Here is a 19,653-nt window from a genome sequence, read left to right on the forward strand (position 1 = left end):
ATACATGATTTTTCATTTCAAAGATGAGTGGAGAAATTGAAAAATTTGTTCTATTATTTAATTATTTCTATCGTTTTGAAAGACTGTTTTTACTCATGTGTTTTTATTACTACCGATAGTAGTTTTATTTCTTAAATACTGTGTGGTGGTGTTTTTCTCTCTATAAGTAGTAACTATGTGCAATGAATGCTATGACTTAAACTTACAATTGTCCTTGCAAAGACACGTGTGAGCTATAAAACTGATTTTTATTAGAAATTTCATTCCATATATGTTTAGTTTATTTTTACATTACTTTTAATTGCTAGCACACAATGTAAAACGTTTTATAATTGTTCATTGTTTTTATTTTTAAAAAACATGAGACTTATTTTTTATTATTTCTTTTGTATTTTTCTTTACGTTCATTGTATATCTTTACCACCTATTAAAGAACAAGTAAACAAATTGCAATCTAAAGAAGAAAGATAATAAAAAATAAAAGGCATGTTTTGTTGAATAACAATATATTTAGAGATATATTATCTTTTGTCGAGATTAAATCTTTTAATTAGATCTAGAGTTTTGATTTATGTTTTTTAAAATAATGAATTTTTTATTTAAATTATGTTTCGTATTTTTAAAATAATTTTAATAAAATTAAAATATACATATTTTAAAAAAAATAGAAAATCTAAATAGTTATGTCACACCGTAGAACATTAAAAAAAAAAGCAGGAATTAAAACTAGATCTAGGAATTTAAAATTTTGAAACTAGGGTAAATTGTCGAAATTAGATTTTTTAAATTATGTTAAGTCTAATTGGTTAAGATTAAATTGTTAAATTGTCGATAATTAAATTTATAAGTTATAACAAATTTAATTATTTAGGGTTAAATTGGTTGATAATTTAAATTCAACTAAATGGAAATTCAACTAGATTGATAATTTAAATTTTGCCGATTTGACGGTTTAATTTTAATTAATTAAATCCATTGTAATTTATAAATTTTAATTTTGACTTTTCAACGATTTTATCTTAATTAATAAAACTAAATATAACTAATAAATTCTAATTTATATTATTCAATATTTCATTCTATCCTAATTATATTAAATATGATAAAATTCTAATTTTAAATTCTAATATATTATCCAACATTTATTATTTACAAATTATGAACAAATAAACTTCTTTTAACATTTTCAAATGCTGTCAAAAGGGATAAGATTTGTGATCTTAATAAGTTCATTGTACCACTAAGTTAAAGTGGTTCTCGTGAAAATTGAGAGCAAATTTAATATTTATTAGATTATTTGAAGTTAAAGTGGTTCTCGCCGCCTCACGCTTCACTCTCGCCGTTCACCAACACTCTCGCCTCTTCACTCTCACTCTCTCTCACTCTCACGTACGAGATTGGGGAATGAATCGGTTTTTGTGTTTTGATACATACCTTCCACGTGCTCATTTCGAAGATCTACTTTCACAAATTGCTTTTGTAGTGGTTTCCATTTTTATTAATTGGCTGATATGTAAATGTAAATGCAAATGCAAAGGTGAGGCTTTGTCCTTAATTGGGGATTGAATCGGTATCTTCAATTGCTCTAACAAATGTATCACACTCTCTTTGTAGTTAATTTGTTACGGCAATAGTTAATGGCTTAATGCAATGCTGATTTGCAAAGGTGAGGCTTTGTCCTTCATTGCTAATTTGATCAGAATCTTCAATTGCTTCAACAAATGTATCACACTCTCTTTGTAGTTAATTTATTACAAAGAATGGCAATAGTTGATGCAATGCTGATTTGCGAAAGGTGGGGCTTTGTCCTTCCTTGCTAATTTGATCAGAATCTTCAATTTCTTCAACAAATGTATCACACTCTCATTGTAGTTAATTTATTACAAAGAATGGCAATAATTGATGCAATGCTGACCTGCAAAGGTGACACACCATTGAAGGTGGTTGTCTTTAATACAAAGAGGAAGAACAGCAACAAGTTAGTGATATGCTGATTTGCAAAGCTAAAGGTGATCCACTTATTCTTTATATTTTCGTTTATTTTCTTTGCTTCATTCATGTGGCTAGGTAGTGTATAAATAGAACATAGATCAGTATCAATAATCATTCTCATAACACCCTCGTTGCACTATCATTCTCTCTTTCTCTATTCTATTTATATTTCAATTTTCACTTCACCTATTCCACCACCATCCCCATTAGACCAGAAATAACCATAAACAAAAATGCAGTTCATCTACATTACACTGCTGTTGTTGGCCAGCATTGCGGCACCTACTGTGTGCACCACTACCCTTCCTCTAAAACGGGTCATTCCACTAAAGCACCGCATTAAGATTGACACATTGATAGCTCGCGACAGAGTTCGCCACTCAAGAATCTTGGGCGGTGTTGGCGTCAACTTCCCAGTCCAAGGGATTGCTGATCCAAACTCCTTTGGGTAAGGCTAATCTTCTTTCTCGTATACTCCTTCATTTATTTCTTATTTCCTTGTTCTTTTCATTTTCTGGTATGCTCTGTCATGCATTTCTTATATTGTACAGAATTGAATTTCATTTTATTTTTATCAGATACGACACAGTGAGATTTAATTAATACTATTGTTGGTTTGTTTCTTCAGTCTCTATACCACAAAACTAAAGCTTGGATCTCCACCAAGGGAGTTTACGGTTCTGATTGACACCGGAAGTGACGCTCTAATGGTTAACTGTAATCCTTGTACTGGTTGCCCTCATTCCAGTGGACTTGGGGTCTGGTTTTTCAATTTCCACCGTTGCTTTTTTACTATACACATACTTGTAGTGTAGTGTTTATTTTTTTGCCTTGGGAAGCAAGGTTTAGATTTGGAGCTTAACATTTGTTGCTTGTTGCGTTGTATTGTGAACAGATTGAACTCAATTTTTTTGACACAACTAGTTCATCCACGGCCGCACTAGTACATTGCTCAGACCCGATATGCTCTCCCACGGTTCAAGGGGTGGCTAGTAGTTGCTCTCATAAGGATAAGCATAATCAGTGTAGATACGTCTTTAAGTTTCAAGATAACAGTGCTGCCTCCGGTTTTTATTTATCTGATAACATGTATTTTGACACGACAATCGGGCATTCTTCTCCGACTAGTGTTAGCTCTTCAGCCGCTGTTCTTTTTGGGTAAGAAACTCCTATTCTTATTCATTGTGGACAATTATAAATATGTGTTTGTATGCTTTGTGGGATTCATAACATGTAGAAATTAAACTTGGATAGGTGGGTCAAGGGAGCCAATCCGTGTAGAGGGAACTGTTGGACATGATTTATAGGACTGAAAATTAGAGAGAATGTTAGGAGAGGAGAGTAGGATTAAATTGGTTCCTGACAGGTGTGATCCTGCAGTGCAGAAGGTTTGATTTTTGTCTTACTTATAGTTGCCAACAGCCAGAATGTGGTAGATTTGGAGCGCATGGCTAAATGCTTGATTGAGTAATAGCCTGTGCTGATTTAGTTATATTATTAGCCATTACTATGATAAGTAAACATGCTACTCGAGTCAGTAATAAGAAATAAACCCAAAATAATATTCAAGGTAGGCTGCATAAACAATATAATGATTTACAAGTTCAATGTGATAGTGTTATGTTTTATGGTAGGGAAGACTTATCATTATTCAATTCCTTGCTAATGACAAATTGAGGAGAAAAACAGAACACCTACTAGCTAATCTGTGATTTAATATTTTATTTTTCAATTTCCAATGCCATATTAATATTATAAAGACAGAATCTGGTATTGTTTTGAACTTTTAGCAGTTGTGCTAAGACTATAGAAAAACTTAATACTGCTATGGAAAATGTACAACTTTGAACATAATTATTTTCTTATGAAGATTGAAAGCATTACATAGCACAAAAAATACTCTATTTAATCCTTAATATAAAAAGAAATAAAAAAATTGAAAAAAACCAGAAATACCAAAGAGTTTATTTAATGTTATAGAATTGAAATGTTATTCCAAATATATCTCTAACATTATATGTTCTATATCAACTATGTGAGTTTCTACTAAACAAATATTTTGCATTAGGATTAAATTGGTAATGCAGGTTTTGTCAATAAGTTCATTTTTTTTAATAAAATGGAGAATTAGTAAATGGTGGGATTTACTTATCATCTTTCAGTTTTTTCTTTCATTCCCATGTTTTTGTTAATACTAATACTTAATATGGATTTTGGTAAACTTTATTGGATGGTTGTTTTGGAAATAGGTGTAGCACCGATGTATCTGGAGGTTTGACCAAGACGGCAAGAGCGTTTGATGGAATCTTTGGGTTTGGCCCTAATGATGTATCAGTTGTATCACAATTGTCATCACAAGGAAAAACACCCAATGTTTTCTCTCACTGTTTGAAAGGAGATGGCAATGGAGGAGGAATTCTAGTTATTGGTGAAATTTTGGAGCCCAATACTGTTTATAGTCCAATGGTTCCATCGCAGTATGTTGCTTTTCCCTTTTTCTTTCTCCAATTTGAAGTTCATTTCTTTCCCCTTCAGTTTAGTTATTATTTTTCATCCACAAAGTTTCTTCACATGGTACACCCTTGTTATGTTTGAATCAACCTAGCAGTGGATAAGCATTTTAAAATATTTTTATTTAATTGAATGTAGAAGGTGATATTGCTAAAAATTAGTTTAAAATGCTTCTAGTGTTGTTTTTTTCTTGTATTTTCTTACTCTTAAGGTGATATTTTGCAGTATAATTGACTAGTATTTTCCTTTTTAATTAAATCTCAGGTTTCATTATGTCTTGAATCTCCAAAGCATTTCTGTCAATGGAAATCTCCTTTCAATTAATCCAGCCGTATTTGTAACACCACACGACAAAGGAATTGTAGTTGACAGCGGTACAACATTGGCATATCTTGCTCAAGAAGCTTATGATCCTCTTGTTAATGCCGTAAGATTTCTTGTACTCCGCTCAAAACATTGCAATATTCAACTTTGTTGGACATATTTTTCTCTTTTGCCTATTCTATGACGAGGAATCAGCACAGCGAGAAAATAATGTGGATATGCTCTTACTCTTTGGTTTGCTTGTCTCATGTTTTGTCTATTTCCTAAAATCACTTGAAATTTTTCCATTGAGTTAATATGGGTTCTCACATTCCTGTCTAATTGGCTGATATTAAATATTATTATGTTGAATATAGATAGATTGTGAACCATTCATTGATCTAGTTGATAATTCTTTTTAGTTTAAACTGTTGATATGATTTAATGGAGACTTGTATGTCTTCAATATTTTAGGAATTAAATACCGTATTGATGTTTAATCTTTTTTTATATAATTTTTATTAATTCTAAAAAGGGGGTTTGCTTCTTTCTCTCATTTTATGAATGATTTTGATCTTAACATGTATTGATGTTTAGTTTGCAAATGAACGTGTAGATAACTACTGTTGTATCACAACTTGGCAGTCCCGCTATTTCACAAGGAAGTCCTTGCTATCTGGTTTCAACCAGGTAATCACAAATATAGTATTTGTTATGAAGATCTTTATATACTTCATATGAAAAAAGTGTTTGTTCTATTAGGCTTTTTAAATATCTCATTAAATATTGTGTTTTTTACATATTCAGTATAGATATTTTTCCTTCGATCACCTTTCACTTTGCTGGTGGAGCGCCCATGGTTCTAAAACCAGCACAGTACCTTGTGCACAATGATTTCTTGGTATGCGTTGAAGTATTTATGTTATGCTCTGGTTATATTCTTGCATATAAGTAAACTATTCTCTGGAATTGTTTGTCACTGATGTGAAAATATGCTTTACCAGTTTGCTTCAACGTGGTGCATTGGTTTTCAAAAAACACAGGGTGAGCCTTCAATATTAGGAGGTAAGATGGTGAACAAATTTAAACAAACTATGAATGCTGCAAATAATTGGGAAAAAATATATAGAATTCTCTCATTTCATTATTAAATGGAAACTTTTATAAATGGTAAAATATTCTAAAGATATCTTATGTTTCTGTTGATAATGGAAAACATATGATGATAATGATTAGATTCTAATTATCATCATTCAATTTGATTTCAATATATATTTAAATTTATGTCTGCTCTCCATTTGTTACAACAATCTAATTTCCAAAAAGATGCCAATATACTATATATGTTCAAGTATATTAATAATAAATTATGCTGAAGTAAGTTGATCATAAATTGTCTTTTACATGATGGAAATATGGTAATAATAAATTAACAAGTATGATTTTATCTTACACAGATCTTGTCTTAAAAGATAGGATAATTGTTTATGACTTGGATAATCAACGCATAGGATGGACCGACTATGATTGTAAGTTCACCATTTGTATTGTTACTTTTTGTAAGAGATATACGTTTCTTCAATATGTCTTACAATTGAAAACTCTTTTTAGGTTCTATGCCTGTCAACGTCTCTATGACCCTGAGGAAGGATAAAAAAATAAATCCAAGAGCAAAACGATCGGGGGCCAGCAGCTCAGAGATAAGGATTCTCTAAATATTATTACATGTAACCTTTGTAGCTTTTCTTATGCACGTATTATATTCTTCGTGAAGGAAAGATATGATATAACTTGTGCTAGAAATAAATAATTTAGGAATGTTTGTACACTTTCATTTGAAAAGTTTGGGAGGCTAATGAAACAAATGACTAGGATGAGGGGATATGTAAAGAGAGTTGAAATCAACATTGTCAGCAATCTCTCATTGAATGAATCCAACCGCATAAAATATTGTAATGTGCCAGATTAATTTTATTTGTTATGCTATATGACCCACTCTTGTGATTACTATATCAATGGTCGGAGTTGTCAAATATATTGTTATTTTTTACTAGTGAAACGTTAATGAATGTTCAATGACCACTTATTAAATATTTAAAGATAAAATATTATATTGAAAAGAATATTAAAAATTGTCCATTTAATTTTGAAATTTCAAAATTTATTTATTTTAATGTAAAACTTATATTTTTGTATCTTTAACAAATATTTTGATAATTTTATTCTAAAATCGGAGAAAAGAAAACACACATTGTTTACTTCAATTAGAAAATTAGCAAAAATATATAGAATCATAACAGCCATTTATAAAAATCGAAAAAAAATCGAACTAAAATAGATAGATTTAGATGTGAATGGATCAAAACAATCCATTAAAAGAATTGGAAAAAAAATTCAGTTCAATCCATCCATTTAAAATAAAAACCATCTAATCAATCAATTTTAGTATTTTCAGTAAATGAATATCCATCCAATTCATTTTATTACTTTTTTTTTTTTAACATTTTAACAAACTAATTGTAGTTTATTTGTTTTTATAAGAAATGATGATATTTGTTATTATTTCTAAAAATATTATTATGTATTATTATAAAGAATTATATTTTCTTGATGTCAATTTGTTTCTTTTTATTTTGAAATACTGTTTTTGATATTAATTTAAAAAAAATCAGTTTCTTATTAATTTAAAAATGAAAAAAATTAGTAATTTCTAAAACTGATCTAATTTATAATATTAAAAAACTGTATTTTTAAAGCAAAATTATGCTTTTTTATATTAATTTAAAAAAAATTTAGATATTTTGAAAATAATTTTCAGTATTATTTTTTTAAAAAGTCCGTTTTTAAGAAGAAAAAAAGTAGTTTTTTATTTATAAAGAAACAGTGTTTTTCAAAAGAAAAAAAAATGTTCTTTTTAGTATATTTTAAAAATAAATATAATAATATAAATACTATAATTTATTTATTTTTAATTAAATAATAGAAGAGTGGTTAATGGCAGCCACCACGATAGAGCACCAACGAATTACGATGGTCGATGGTGGAACTCCGGTGAAATTTTTGGTGATCGGTGAAGGAGCTTCGGAGTCAGCCACCACCAACAATGTTAATAATTAAATATTTAAATGAATAATAAATAAATATAATATCTACTTTTTAATCTTGATTTTACAATTAGATTATTTATCTTTTAAAATATAAAAATTTCAGTTTATTATAAAAAATATATATAAAAAAAGTTTCAGTTTATTCAAATAATAAATATATTTATGTTTTAAATAATGAAAAAAAAGTTGATTTTAAATTAAATAAATAAATAAATTTTTTTAAGTATATATTTTTTAATGTTAAATAATTTAATGTTATTTATATATAACTAGTGGCGGCTAAATCAAAATAAAGAACAAGACAGGGATTTGATCTATTTATATTGGCATAAAATTAAAAAAAAAAAACATCTAATTTACTCTTCTATTAATGCAACATGAAATTTTATCGATTTGAATAGAATGGTGGAAGCACTTTGGTTTCACCTATATAGATGTTTTCTCATGACTACTTTGGTTTCTTTTTTTTTTTTCTACAGATGTTTTATCATTCTATCATTCTAGCTAGCTTCACAGTTTTAGAGAAGAAAAGCCTTGTCTAACTAGATGATGGAATCCATGTTATAGCATCTTGCTGACGCAGATGATATATAAATACAAAAGGATGAACGTACTAATTAATGCATGTGATCACTATCCATTTGAGTAGTCATGTAAGAATGTCAATTGAACCCTTAGTTCATGCTAGTGTGAAGTTGATTTTCCAAAAAAGTTGCTGAGTACTTCACTTTTTAATTAGAATTAGAAAATCAAAACATGTGTAGTATAGATTTGCTTCATTATAAACAAGAACTCTTTAAGTATGAATTAGTTGCTATTAGATGAGTCTCAAAGTGATGAGGTTAAAGAGATATCCTTCATAAATGAATAATTTTTTGCACCATTTCTTGACTGATAACTATTCCTTAATGCTCAAGGATTTTTCTCTGCACAATATCTGTAATCTAAGTATTGCCACATAGTTGCTTTTACAAAAAATCCATTAACTGTTTGCTTCTGCAGAAGTTTTCAAGTTTAAGTAAAATAAATTAGTTCAGAAAAAGTTTTGAATTCTGCCAAATAAAACACGTCTTTAATTATTTTATCGTACAATAGAATTTCTTACTGTATTTAAATATAAATAAATAAAATCTCTTAAAACGTGTTATTAACTAGTGTAACACCCTATAATCTAAGAATTGCCACCTTACGGTATTTCACCTAGTTGTATGCATCTTTTTCCAAATTCAATAAACATTGTAATAAATGTAATTCAAAATTTGAGTAAAAAAAATACAATTATAAGCTTTTAAATAAATTTTCAGTTACAAATAATTAGAGATAATAAAAATGTAAAAAATCTTATTAAAAAAATATGATAATGGCCTTAATCAAGTTACTTTGTTTGGTAAAAGATCTTTCTAAAATAAAAGTTGTTTTGTAGTAGTAATATAAGTTACAAAGAGTTTACTAAAACAAAAGTTACAAAAAGATGAAGAATGTAATAAATAATTTGATTGAGTCGTGAGTATGGTAGTTATATAATATTTTACAAAAATAATAAAAAAGTGATAAAATTAAAATAATAAAATTATAAATAAAAAAAATAAAAAACAAAATATATGTTATAAATTTAAACGTTAGTTAAAATAACATCTCAAAAAAAATTATAACTCTATGTAAAAAATTATTAACCAAGCATATTTAATTTAATCAAATAAACTTTAAATTTAATTCAATAAACTATAAATTAGCGCAGTGGTGTTACTAAACATACTTATTCTTTCTTGCAAGACCAATGGTACGTGGGTACTATATGACGCTAAATCAATAATTAAGGTATTCTTATTTCCAAACAACACATGTTCAAACAAAATAGCCTTCTAACTATAACTATTCAAAATAAAAAGACCATTGGATTCTACACTATAATATTTCATTCCAATTAGGAATTAATCTACCTATTCGTGATTAGGGATATGAATAGACTATACCGTCTGTCAGGTGTCTATGAGATGGTCTAGTTATGACATGACCTGTGTAATAAAAATATTAGACTTATGTTATTTTTAAAGTATATTTATTTAAATAGGTCAGGTTCAGACTTATAAAAAAACCTAATTTGATAGACCGATTGATATATATTTTATTATTTATTAATGTTATTATTTTTTATTTTTTATTAATAATATTATTTCTTATTTTAAAGTTTATCAATTAGACAATCACTCAATAATCATTCTATATTCGGTAACCGTTTCATATTATTCCCATTCTTTTTTTCTCCAGTTCTTTTCAAGTTGAATCGTTTATATTATTATATAGTTATTATATTAGGTAAGATTACAATATTTACTACTTCAAAATTTATTTATTTTATCTATGTATTCCTTTAGTAAAGTTAACCTTTGTAAAATCTCTTAAAAATCTTTTAGAAACTCCATTGAAGTTATTCTAATTTTAGATTTTATAAATAAAAATAAATCTTAAATCAAAACAATATATGCAAATTTGTAAAAAAAATGCATAAAACAGGCGAGTTCCTTTAGAAGTGTTTCAAAGTTAATAATAATATTAGTTATATTATTACTGAATATGCATGAGTTTGTTTGAGAGGTAATAATAAATGCGTTTGTTTTAGAAAAAAATATATTCTTTGAAATCAAAAATCATTTTCTATGGTTTAAATGGTGTTTATTTTATTGGATAAGACTTATAAATGTTTTAACGTGAATACGACTTTTAAATAGACTTTCAGACCCGACGAGACATTTAAACAGGTCAGACCAGACAAAAAGAAAGCGTACGATAGACTCTAGACTAAACTTAAGCCTACAGAATTAATAGTATGTCAGACTCAAATCTTTTAAAGTCTAACTTGACATGATATATTCTCATCCATACCTATGATATCGTACTTTACTTGTATATAACATTTTACAGTTTGTATTTATACTTGTCATTATAAAATTAAACTTTTAATAAAAAATAATTTTAATAATTAAAAAAATGATAAAATAAATTATAAAGATATGTTTGATTTAGTTTTCAAAAAGTTTTTTAGTTTAAAAAAAAATTACATAATAAAAAATTTGACTGACTGTAATGTTTTGCAAATTGTTTTCTAAAATTGTTTTCAATTTTCTCGTTTTTTAAACTAAATAAGCAAATGAGCTAAACCGTGTTTCCTGTTTCAATGTTGCTTTCTTTTTATTGTACTTAGAGTTTGAAATTGAAAAAACACGAAAAACTAGTTTTAATTAAAGGCTCGAAATATAAATATATGCAATTCTTTTATTACTTATTCTTTTTTGCAAGACACTAAAATTTGCCTAATGTGTTGCACATATTTTTTTTACCAATGTTTCATTTTCCTTTTTTTTTTAATTATTTTTTTTATTTGATAACTTCTTTTTTCTTTGTCTAAACATTGGTCAACCCATTTTTATTATAAAAAATTAATTCTCATATGATATAAGTTTAAATTTTTTTATACTTCCAGTCAATCATAATCATTAGATTACTAATCAGGGTTGATTATATGAAGATTTGATTGACAAATTTGTTTCAAAATATGTCAAAAAAGTGTTTTTTTTTAAATAATTAGAAGGTTAATATTAACTTGAAGTTTTCTTTATATATTATTTACAATTTTATTTTGATGAATTTAAATAAAATAGTTTGAGTTTTTGATGTTTCACTCAGTAAAAATAAAATATTTTAAAATAATTTATAATTATCAAATTTTTTATTTATTTATTAAGGGTTTCATTTTTTAAATTCGAACAAGGCCTCCAAAAATATTAAGACGGATTTGTTAATAATATTTAATTTTTATGATAACTATTTATAAAATCATACACATGATTGATCATGATTAATCGATAGTATAAAAAATGGACATTATTGGTAATTAAAAATTAACTTCTAAAAAGAAGATTGGTCACTACTAGAAAAACTTATTTTAGCTGCCATATTTAGCGTCGGACCCCGACTCCGACGCTAATTAGCGTCTATTTAGCGTCGGTCAATCCCACACTAGTATGCTAAATATTTTTTTGTGTTTTTACTAATCATTAGCATCCGCTAAGCCGACGCTAAGTAAAATATGACAGACACTTGTTTATCTTTTTAATTTAGTCACCATATTAGTGTCGGATTGGCCGACGCTATCGATTGCGGGTTTGTGCTTTGAGAATCTTATGATGGTTGCTGGTGGTGGGAAATGAGGGTACATGAAGGCTGGTGTTATCACTGAATGGAAGGATATTCATGTGGAGCTTTTGATGCAAATTATTTCCCTTGTGGATGATCAGACGATGATTAAAGCTTCTGATGTTTGTTGTTTTGGAGAGATTCTATTTTCTTTGGCCTTGCTCGTTTATCACTCTCATGGTATAACTATGTTGCTTTCTCTCTCATGGTATATTTTTCTTCAATTGGGGATTCTATTGATGTGAATAGGAAAGTTTTCTTAGTTCCTTTTGTTTTTTTGTTGTTTAAATTGACTTTGCTTATTCAATTCCTCATTCTTGTGTCATGTTTTTGACATTATTCATCAAATATTGTGTGTGTGTTTAGTTCTGTGTCGATAAAATTGATTTGATTTTAAATGAATTGATTATCTCTTAAATTAACTTGGAGGTAAAGTGGTATTTGTTTGGATACAATGGCTTTAGTAATAAATTTGAGGCTAAAAATCAATAGCAATCTATTTGGGGTTGAAATATATGTTTCATGTACCCTACTTCTTTTCATTTAGTTGAGTTTCTTCCTTTCTAGACCAAGCAATCTCCTAGTTTGATAACTATGCTTATGTCACTAACATATTTAAGTATTCAAATTGAGCTGGTACTTTCTGTTGAGAATTGGAAAATGTATGTAGTGTAATGAGGGGTTAAACAAGGGCCTTTAACTTGCTAAGTCAAGTTAATAATGTCGTATTGGTTTTTTGCTGCGGAAGAACAATGTTCTTTTGCGATTAATAAGAAGTCCAAGACTTGTAGCTTTGTTTACTCTCTCTCACGCGCGCGCAGACACACAAATTGAAATATGTGAATGCTTCTATCAATTAATCCTTAGAATTTCTGAAGTTGGTTTCACCTGTACATTTCTGGAATAAATCTGCAAGTCTTCCTAATTGAAAAGCTTTAAAATGTTTCTTAGTTTTGATGAATACTTCTATCAATTAATCCTTAGAATTTCTGAAGTTGGTTTCACCTGTACATTTCTGGAATAAATCTGCAAGTCTTCCTAATTGAAAAGCTTTAAAATGTTTCTTAGTTTTGATGAATACTTTTTTTGGTTCAATATTATCAGGTGGTTGTATTTATGCCCCTTTTCAGCAAAAGAAACTGATGTATGCCTTTTGCAATATTGTAGATTTCATTGATTGTAGTAATAACATGATTATGTAATCCCTCTCCTTTCTTCAGGTGTAGCAAGAACATGAACAACTTGGTCATATCTCTTGTTCCTAAGTTTGCAAAATTGAAAACTCTGATCCTTCGTCAAGATAAGCCTCAACTAAACGATAATGTTGTAGGGACATCAGTGGAAAACTCAAAGTTCTTAATCTCTGTGGATGTGTTAGAGCATCATCTGATACTGCACTAAAGGTATTAATATAATATATACTAGTTATTGGCTTTATTAACAATCATATAAAAATTAAGGCAGATTTAAATTATAGCCCTCATGACTGAATGAACAAGAGGCTATTGGACACTACTGCAATCAGATGCAGTCTCTGAACCTTGGATGGTGTGATAAAATTGGTGATGTTGGAGTGATAAGTTTGGCTTATGGCTATCCTGATATTGGAACAATTGACTTGTGTGGTTGTGTGCATATAACAGGTAATATTACGTCAATATTTCATTACTTCAAATTTGGAAAAACATGTTAGTTTTGTGAGGTTAGCAAAAAAGTGCATTTACACACATGCAATGGAAGTGGTTAGAATGATATCTTGAAGAGAGAAAACCTCATTAGAGAATAGATTTAAATATAAATAAGATGTATATAAGAGAGAAGTTAGAATTTCAAATAAAGTTGACTATAGCGTCGACCTGATCGACGCTACATTATTGATAAAGTTGGCTTTTATATAGTTTTTTTTTTTTTTTTACTTTTATTAGTTGACTGTAGCATCAGTCTATCCGACACAATAAATTTTTTAAAATTAGCGTCGAATGTCCTATTTTTGTTGTTGGCGTCGGATTAGAGTAGGTCTGATCAACGCTATAGTAGCGTTAGATGGTATTTAGCCGACGCTACTTATTAGCTTCCACCGTTTTAGCCTAGGGCCGACGCCGACGGTAACCGGACGCTAAATCAACGTTAGCGTCGGCTTTTGACCGACGCTAAAATTAGTTTTTCTAGTAGTGGGTTGTAATGTCTGTCTAAATTAAGAATAGATCACTTTTAGGTAGCGATCTCAAAATAAATTGTTCCTAATATATGTAGACAAATTATATGACAAGTATGAGACGTATACGGTAATAGATATTTTGTAGCCGTATGTATATATATATATATATATATATATATATATATATATATATATATATATCTCCATAAATTTGTATAAACACTACGCGAAAAATAGCATTTTACAGCGTTTTTTTAATCCATTTACAGCGTTTTTTTTTTTAAAAAAAAGCGCTGTAGAATCGAGCACTATAAAAGATACAACAACGCTTTTAAAAAAGCGCTATAAAACATGTAGATGTAATGCGCGCTTGTTTTGCACATTTTACAGCGCTTATTTGAAAAAGCGCTGTAAAATGCATACCCATAATAAATATATTGGGTGCACATTTTACAGCGCCTTTTCGAATAAGCGCTGTAAAATGCACACCAAATATATGAATTATGGGCATTTTACAGAGCTTTTTAGAAAAAGCGCTGTAAAATGTACACCCAACATATGAATTATAGGTGCATATTTTACAGCGCTTCTTCAAAAAAGCGCTATAAAACATGTAGATGTAATGCGCGCTTGTTTTGCACATTTTACAGCGCTTATTTGAAAAAGCGCTGTAAAATGTGCACCCAATATATTTATTATGGGTATGCATTTTACAGCGCTTATTTGAAAAAGCGCTGTAAAATGCACACCAAATATATGAATTATGGGCATTTTACAGAGCTTTTTAGAAAAAGCGCTGTAAAATGTACACCCAACATATGAATTATAGGTGCATATTTTACAGCGCTTCTTCAAAAAAGCGCTATAAAATGTGCTTTTTTTTTTTTTTTTTTGACGTTGTAAATTAAATTTTTGAAAAAGCGCTTTTTAGATTTTTATGGCATTTTTTTTATCCAAAATTATTTTGATCCAGAATCAGTTCACAATCAGTTCACACAACAACAAAACATATTCAAATACCATAAGCATTCACACAATCAGTAGACAAAAAACAGAACTCTGTAGCTTAATTAACATATATGTAATTCTGTAACTCTGTAATTTACAACATAATTAACTACATTCAGATACATATATATAACCTAATTTACAACCTAATTAACTACATATTCATATGCATGTTCATATATTGTGTCCTATGATCATATACATATAATAACTAACAGAATATACAGAATATGCACAACCTACCATATAATATTTAGATCCCTTGCCCAACAACATGCTATTTCCCAGAAAATCAAATAATTTGCATTTCAAGCACATACTGACACCATTCTTCCTTTAATTCCATTAGATCTTCATCAGAATATGCTGGACTGGAATTGTCAAAGTACTGCAATATAAAAATTGAAAATATTATATTAAGTTAGTATCAAATATATAGATAATTTAATTATATATGAAAATCATATAATTAAAATACCGTACTGTTTCTGGGATAATAGTTTTATTGTTGTTAACAATCTCCTTCATGAATCTCAATACGTAGTACCCACAGTCGATGTTGTTTGTTTGACGAGGGCACTGTAAAATAAGAACATATAAGTCAATAAAATATTTGTGCATTAATCGTAAAGGCATATATTTGTAAATGAAAATTTAAAGGCATATATTTCAAACCTTTATTGGGATCCATGTGATGTTATTAGACTTTTGCTTCGACACTGTAGCACCTCTTTGAGCTCGAAAAACTTGTAAGGCACTATCGAATGAATAAATGTGATTATTATAGCATGAACAAACACATTATTTATATATATATATATATGTAAGAAATAAATGAATATTACTTACGTGTCGAGCATAGTCTTTATTTCGGGGTGATTGCTGTAATTGTCGTGCACGGGATCCAAATAGTATATAACTTCAGAGACCGCATTGATTGCAAATAGCACCCAATGTGCCCTACAACAACAAAAAATTGGTTAAGCAATTTTGTTTATACACAACTAATAAATTAAATTCTCATCAATTAAAAAAGATAAAATTACGTACCCTGAATTATATGGTGCCAAGAACAATTTATCATTTTCTATATTTCCTAAAAACATATCTACAATGTATTTTTTTACATTGTCTGGATCGAGTTTCCACATCGACATCTTATGCGGAGACAAGAATGAGTATTTATTTGACAATTTCCTCGTGCACACGACCTTCTCGTACAAAAACCTTCAATGAAAATTTTAAACTAGATTAATTACCAATACATTTAATTAATTACCAATAAATGCAATTAAAAGTATTTTTTACCTTATGTACAAGCACATGACAGTAGCACTAAGCTCCTTATGGTTGAGAAGTTCGTATATGTGCTCCTTTTCGAGAAATTCATCATACTCATCTCCGAATATAGCTTTATTCATGGGTATGATGCGCGAATCGTCGTTGCTGTCCATGTTCTGTTTTACTTGGATGTCAAGACACGCCCCGTGTTTAGCAAGGTGTGGCTGACTTATTTTAGGAACATGGGCAACAGCGAACGATTTTCCCCGATCCAGTTTTCTTGCTGCAATTTTGGCAGCTTTATTACCCTTCAGCCTTTGTAGTTTGGAAGCCCTATTACCCTCCAATGTTGGAGGTTTGCTGGCTCTTTTTGGCTGTACAGGTGGTTTATTTAATTGGATCTACAAAAATGAGGTTAAATGTTAGTTTATTGAATCTGAAAAAATGACAAACCTTAGGGAATAAATGTGACAAACCTTTTCGGGAGATGTAACTGATTTGTTTCTGGGAATCTTTTTTTCGAGGGCAACAAGGTGGGTAGGCCATGCCACGTAACTACCAATAGCTTCGCCCAGTAATTGCATATCTCCATCGTTGTCCGGTATCGGCAACGGTGCAGTTGGTTCGAAAGCAACAACAGGTGATACTTTGACATGGCCCGTAGGGATCGGAGTATTGTGCAATACTTCTCCCGAAGTATTGTACAATTTTCCTTTTCCCACCTTCCGATGAGTAGGCGATGACAAGTATAGCACGCATGTAGTGACACCCTAAATCAAATAGTTAAAACATAAGTACGGTTAATATATAAGTTTGTTTAATACATAAGTAATTACATAATCAAGTAAGTAATTAATTACCTCGGGAATACTTTTGAGACCGACGTTGCAACTCGCGGTTTCACTCTCCATTTGTATTTCATGTTGGAGCTGATCCGAGAGTTGCTTGTCTTTGTTCGTATTCACCAAAAGTGCCACTTGCTCTATAAGAATTTTGAGCTTCTCTAATACTTCCTCGTTGGAAGGTTTTTGGCGCTTTTCTTGAGAAAAATACATTTTGGGAGTTACGCCAAATCCTTTCCCCCTAACCCGACCGGAATACTCAGGGACATTAAACACTTTACCAAGAATGTCCCTGCAAGTATCCTTCCATAAGATATGACGACCCAAGGGTTGATCGGCTTGGGTGTCTTTTCTCTATTCGTTAAAATCATAAACAAAATAATACAAATTAGTTACACACTATAGTTTATAATACAAATTACAAGTGATGTTTAATTACTTACAATTTTTTGTTCAAGGCGTGCATATCCCATACGTGATTTCTTGTATGGGTGTTTTGGGTTGCTTGCCCGTTCGCGATTTGCCGTACTAATATTCTATATAAAAAAAAAATTGCAATTGTGTAAAAATTTAAAATACGCTACGAATATGAATAATAAAACACAAATGCTAATAAATTAATAACTTACGACAAACGCCGGGTCAGAACGTTTGGAAACAAATGCACTCCATTCATCCTTTGATATATAATGTTGATATATCTTTGGAGGTTCAGCATTTGTGTTTCCTTCTCTATCTTTTAGATAGAAATTTGAGAGATGGGATCTAAATCCACGATGGATTTTCCCAGCAACTCTCAAAACATATGACTTTCGTTCCTCATCAAGAACAAAAGTGGTCTGCAATGAAAACAATTATAAGTAATGTATTTTACAGAAAAAAAATTATAAATGACAAAAGAGTAGATCAAAATATTTACTTGAATGTCATTCCAGATGATATCTTTGGCATCCTTCAACGCCTTATCTCTCCAGTTGTCTATTGTTATTGGGACATTTTGACGAACAACAGCCCCAATGTAGCTTACAAACATGGAGCTGTTGGGGTCAACTGGCTGACCACTCTCGTTTCAGCCAACCTAATAAACTCATATAGTAAGTACATGTTATTAAAAAAAGATAAAAAATAAACAGCAAACAGAGTATAGTATAGTATAACCTCAAACTTGATGCCATTACTCCTTGCTTTAATGACTTTTTGCATGATAGTTGCACCACGTTTGACTTCATTTTCATAAGTCTTACAACTTCTTCATTTTGAACTTCTATATCTTTGTTTGTATCCATTTAACTACAACAAGTTCAACATGCAGTTTAGTATAACATCAACAAGCTCAACATGGATCATGCATTATTATAAACAAACTCAACATGTATCAGTATATCTTAAAAAAGCTCAACATGCATTTTAATGATTACAAAAAATTTATAACATCAATACCTGAATAATGGTTCGAAGAAAGATGAAATCTAAAGAACAGAGGGAACGCAGAAAGTTCACAGAAATATGGTTCAAAGAAAAGAGGGAACGGTATTGAAGAAATACGTAATGAGGGTTACGTATTTCAATGAAAATATATTGTGTGCAATGGGAGAGATGATCTTGGATGTAAATAAGGTTCGAAATGAAGGAGATGATCGTGGAAATAAGGTTCGTAATGGACAGGATGATAGGGTTTGCAAAAGAAGAGAAGAACGATGAAGGTTGAGATGATAGTAAAGTTTACGTAATGAAGAGGAAACTGAAGCGGTTATTATTATATATACGTAACCCTTTTACAACTCTTTTTTTATAAGCCTTTTACAACGCTTGTTCAAAAAGCGCTCTAAAAGGCCTAAGCCTTTTACAACGCTTGTTTGAAAAGCGCTCTAAAAGGCGTCTTTATTTAAATTTTTAAAAGGCTCTTTTACAACGCTTCTCCCAATAAGCGCTGTAAAAGACCTCCGTGTTTTATTATGTTATATGAATGTTTTTTTAAAGCCTTTTACAACGCTTTTTCAAATAAGCGCTGTAAAAGGTCTCATTATGTTAATTTTAAAAGGGTCTTTTACAACGCTTATTTGAAAAAGCGCTGTAAAAGACCTCCTTGTTTTATAATGGTATATGAATGTTTTTTTTTAAAGCTTGTTACAACGCTTTTTTAAATAAGCGCTGTAAAAGGCCTCATTGTTTTATTACAACGCTTCTCTTCCTCTTCACCAAACTCTTCTCATTTTATGCATCTTCTTCACAAACATCAAAGCTTACTCTCTCACAA

General features: G+C 29.6%; 2 protein-coding genes and 1 pseudogene across 8 annotated transcripts; 2 read left to right on the top strand and 1 right to left on the bottom strand.

Moving 5' to 3' along the window:
• Positions 1-1,239: 1,239 nt before the first annotated feature.
• LOC101488747 (aspartic proteinase 36) lies at positions 1,240-6,792 on the top strand. Of its 7 annotated transcripts, none has more exons than XM_027333197.2 (14): positions 1,240-1,537; positions 1,615-1,666; positions 1,744-1,795; positions 1,873-2,009; positions 2,232-2,440; positions 2,621-2,750; positions 2,888-3,150; positions 4,242-4,469; positions 4,768-4,930; positions 5,423-5,496; positions 5,614-5,707; positions 5,811-5,871; positions 6,264-6,335; positions 6,418-6,792. In XM_027333197.2, exons 6-14 carry the CDS (start codon positions 2,700-2,702, stop codon positions 6,519-6,521), a joined length of 1,110 nt encoding a protein of 369 aa, XP_027188998.1. In that variant the 5' UTR covers positions 1,240-1,537; positions 1,615-1,666; positions 1,744-1,795; positions 1,873-2,009; positions 2,232-2,440; positions 2,621-2,699; the 3' UTR covers positions 6,522-6,792. The 7 variants fall into 7 exon arrangements, with proteins under 7 accessions (XP_027188998.1, XP_027189000.1, XP_027188997.1 ...); XM_027333199.2 differs by having other exon boundaries at positions 1,889-2,009; XM_027333196.2 differs by having other exon boundaries at positions 1,615-1,795.
• Positions 6,793-12,082: 5,290 nt separating this feature from the next.
• On the top strand, positions 12,083-13,800 carry LOC113786228 (F-box protein SKP2B-like; annotated as a pseudogene).
• A 1,853-nt stretch (positions 13,801-15,653) lies between these two features.
• Positions 15,654-18,445, bottom strand: LOC140919990 (uncharacterized). Its single transcript, XM_073367287.1, has 6 exons — positions 18,316-18,445; positions 18,026-18,235; positions 17,840-17,932; positions 17,643-17,750; positions 16,784-16,955; positions 15,654-15,661 (listed from the first exon to the last, which is right to left on the bottom strand). Exons 1-6 carry the CDS (start codon positions 18,427-18,429, stop codon positions 15,654-15,656), a joined length of 705 nt encoding a protein of 234 aa, XP_073223388.1. The 5' UTR covers positions 18,430-18,445.
• Between the last annotated feature and the right edge of the window lie 1,208 nt (positions 18,446-19,653).

This window comes from Cicer arietinum, chromosome 4 (assembly GCF_000331145.2).
Source record: "Cicer arietinum cultivar CDC Frontier isolate Library 1 chromosome 4, Cicar.CDCFrontier_v2.0, whole genome shotgun sequence".
Lineage (NCBI taxonomy): Eukaryota > Viridiplantae > Streptophyta > Magnoliopsida > Fabales > Fabaceae > Cicer > Cicer arietinum.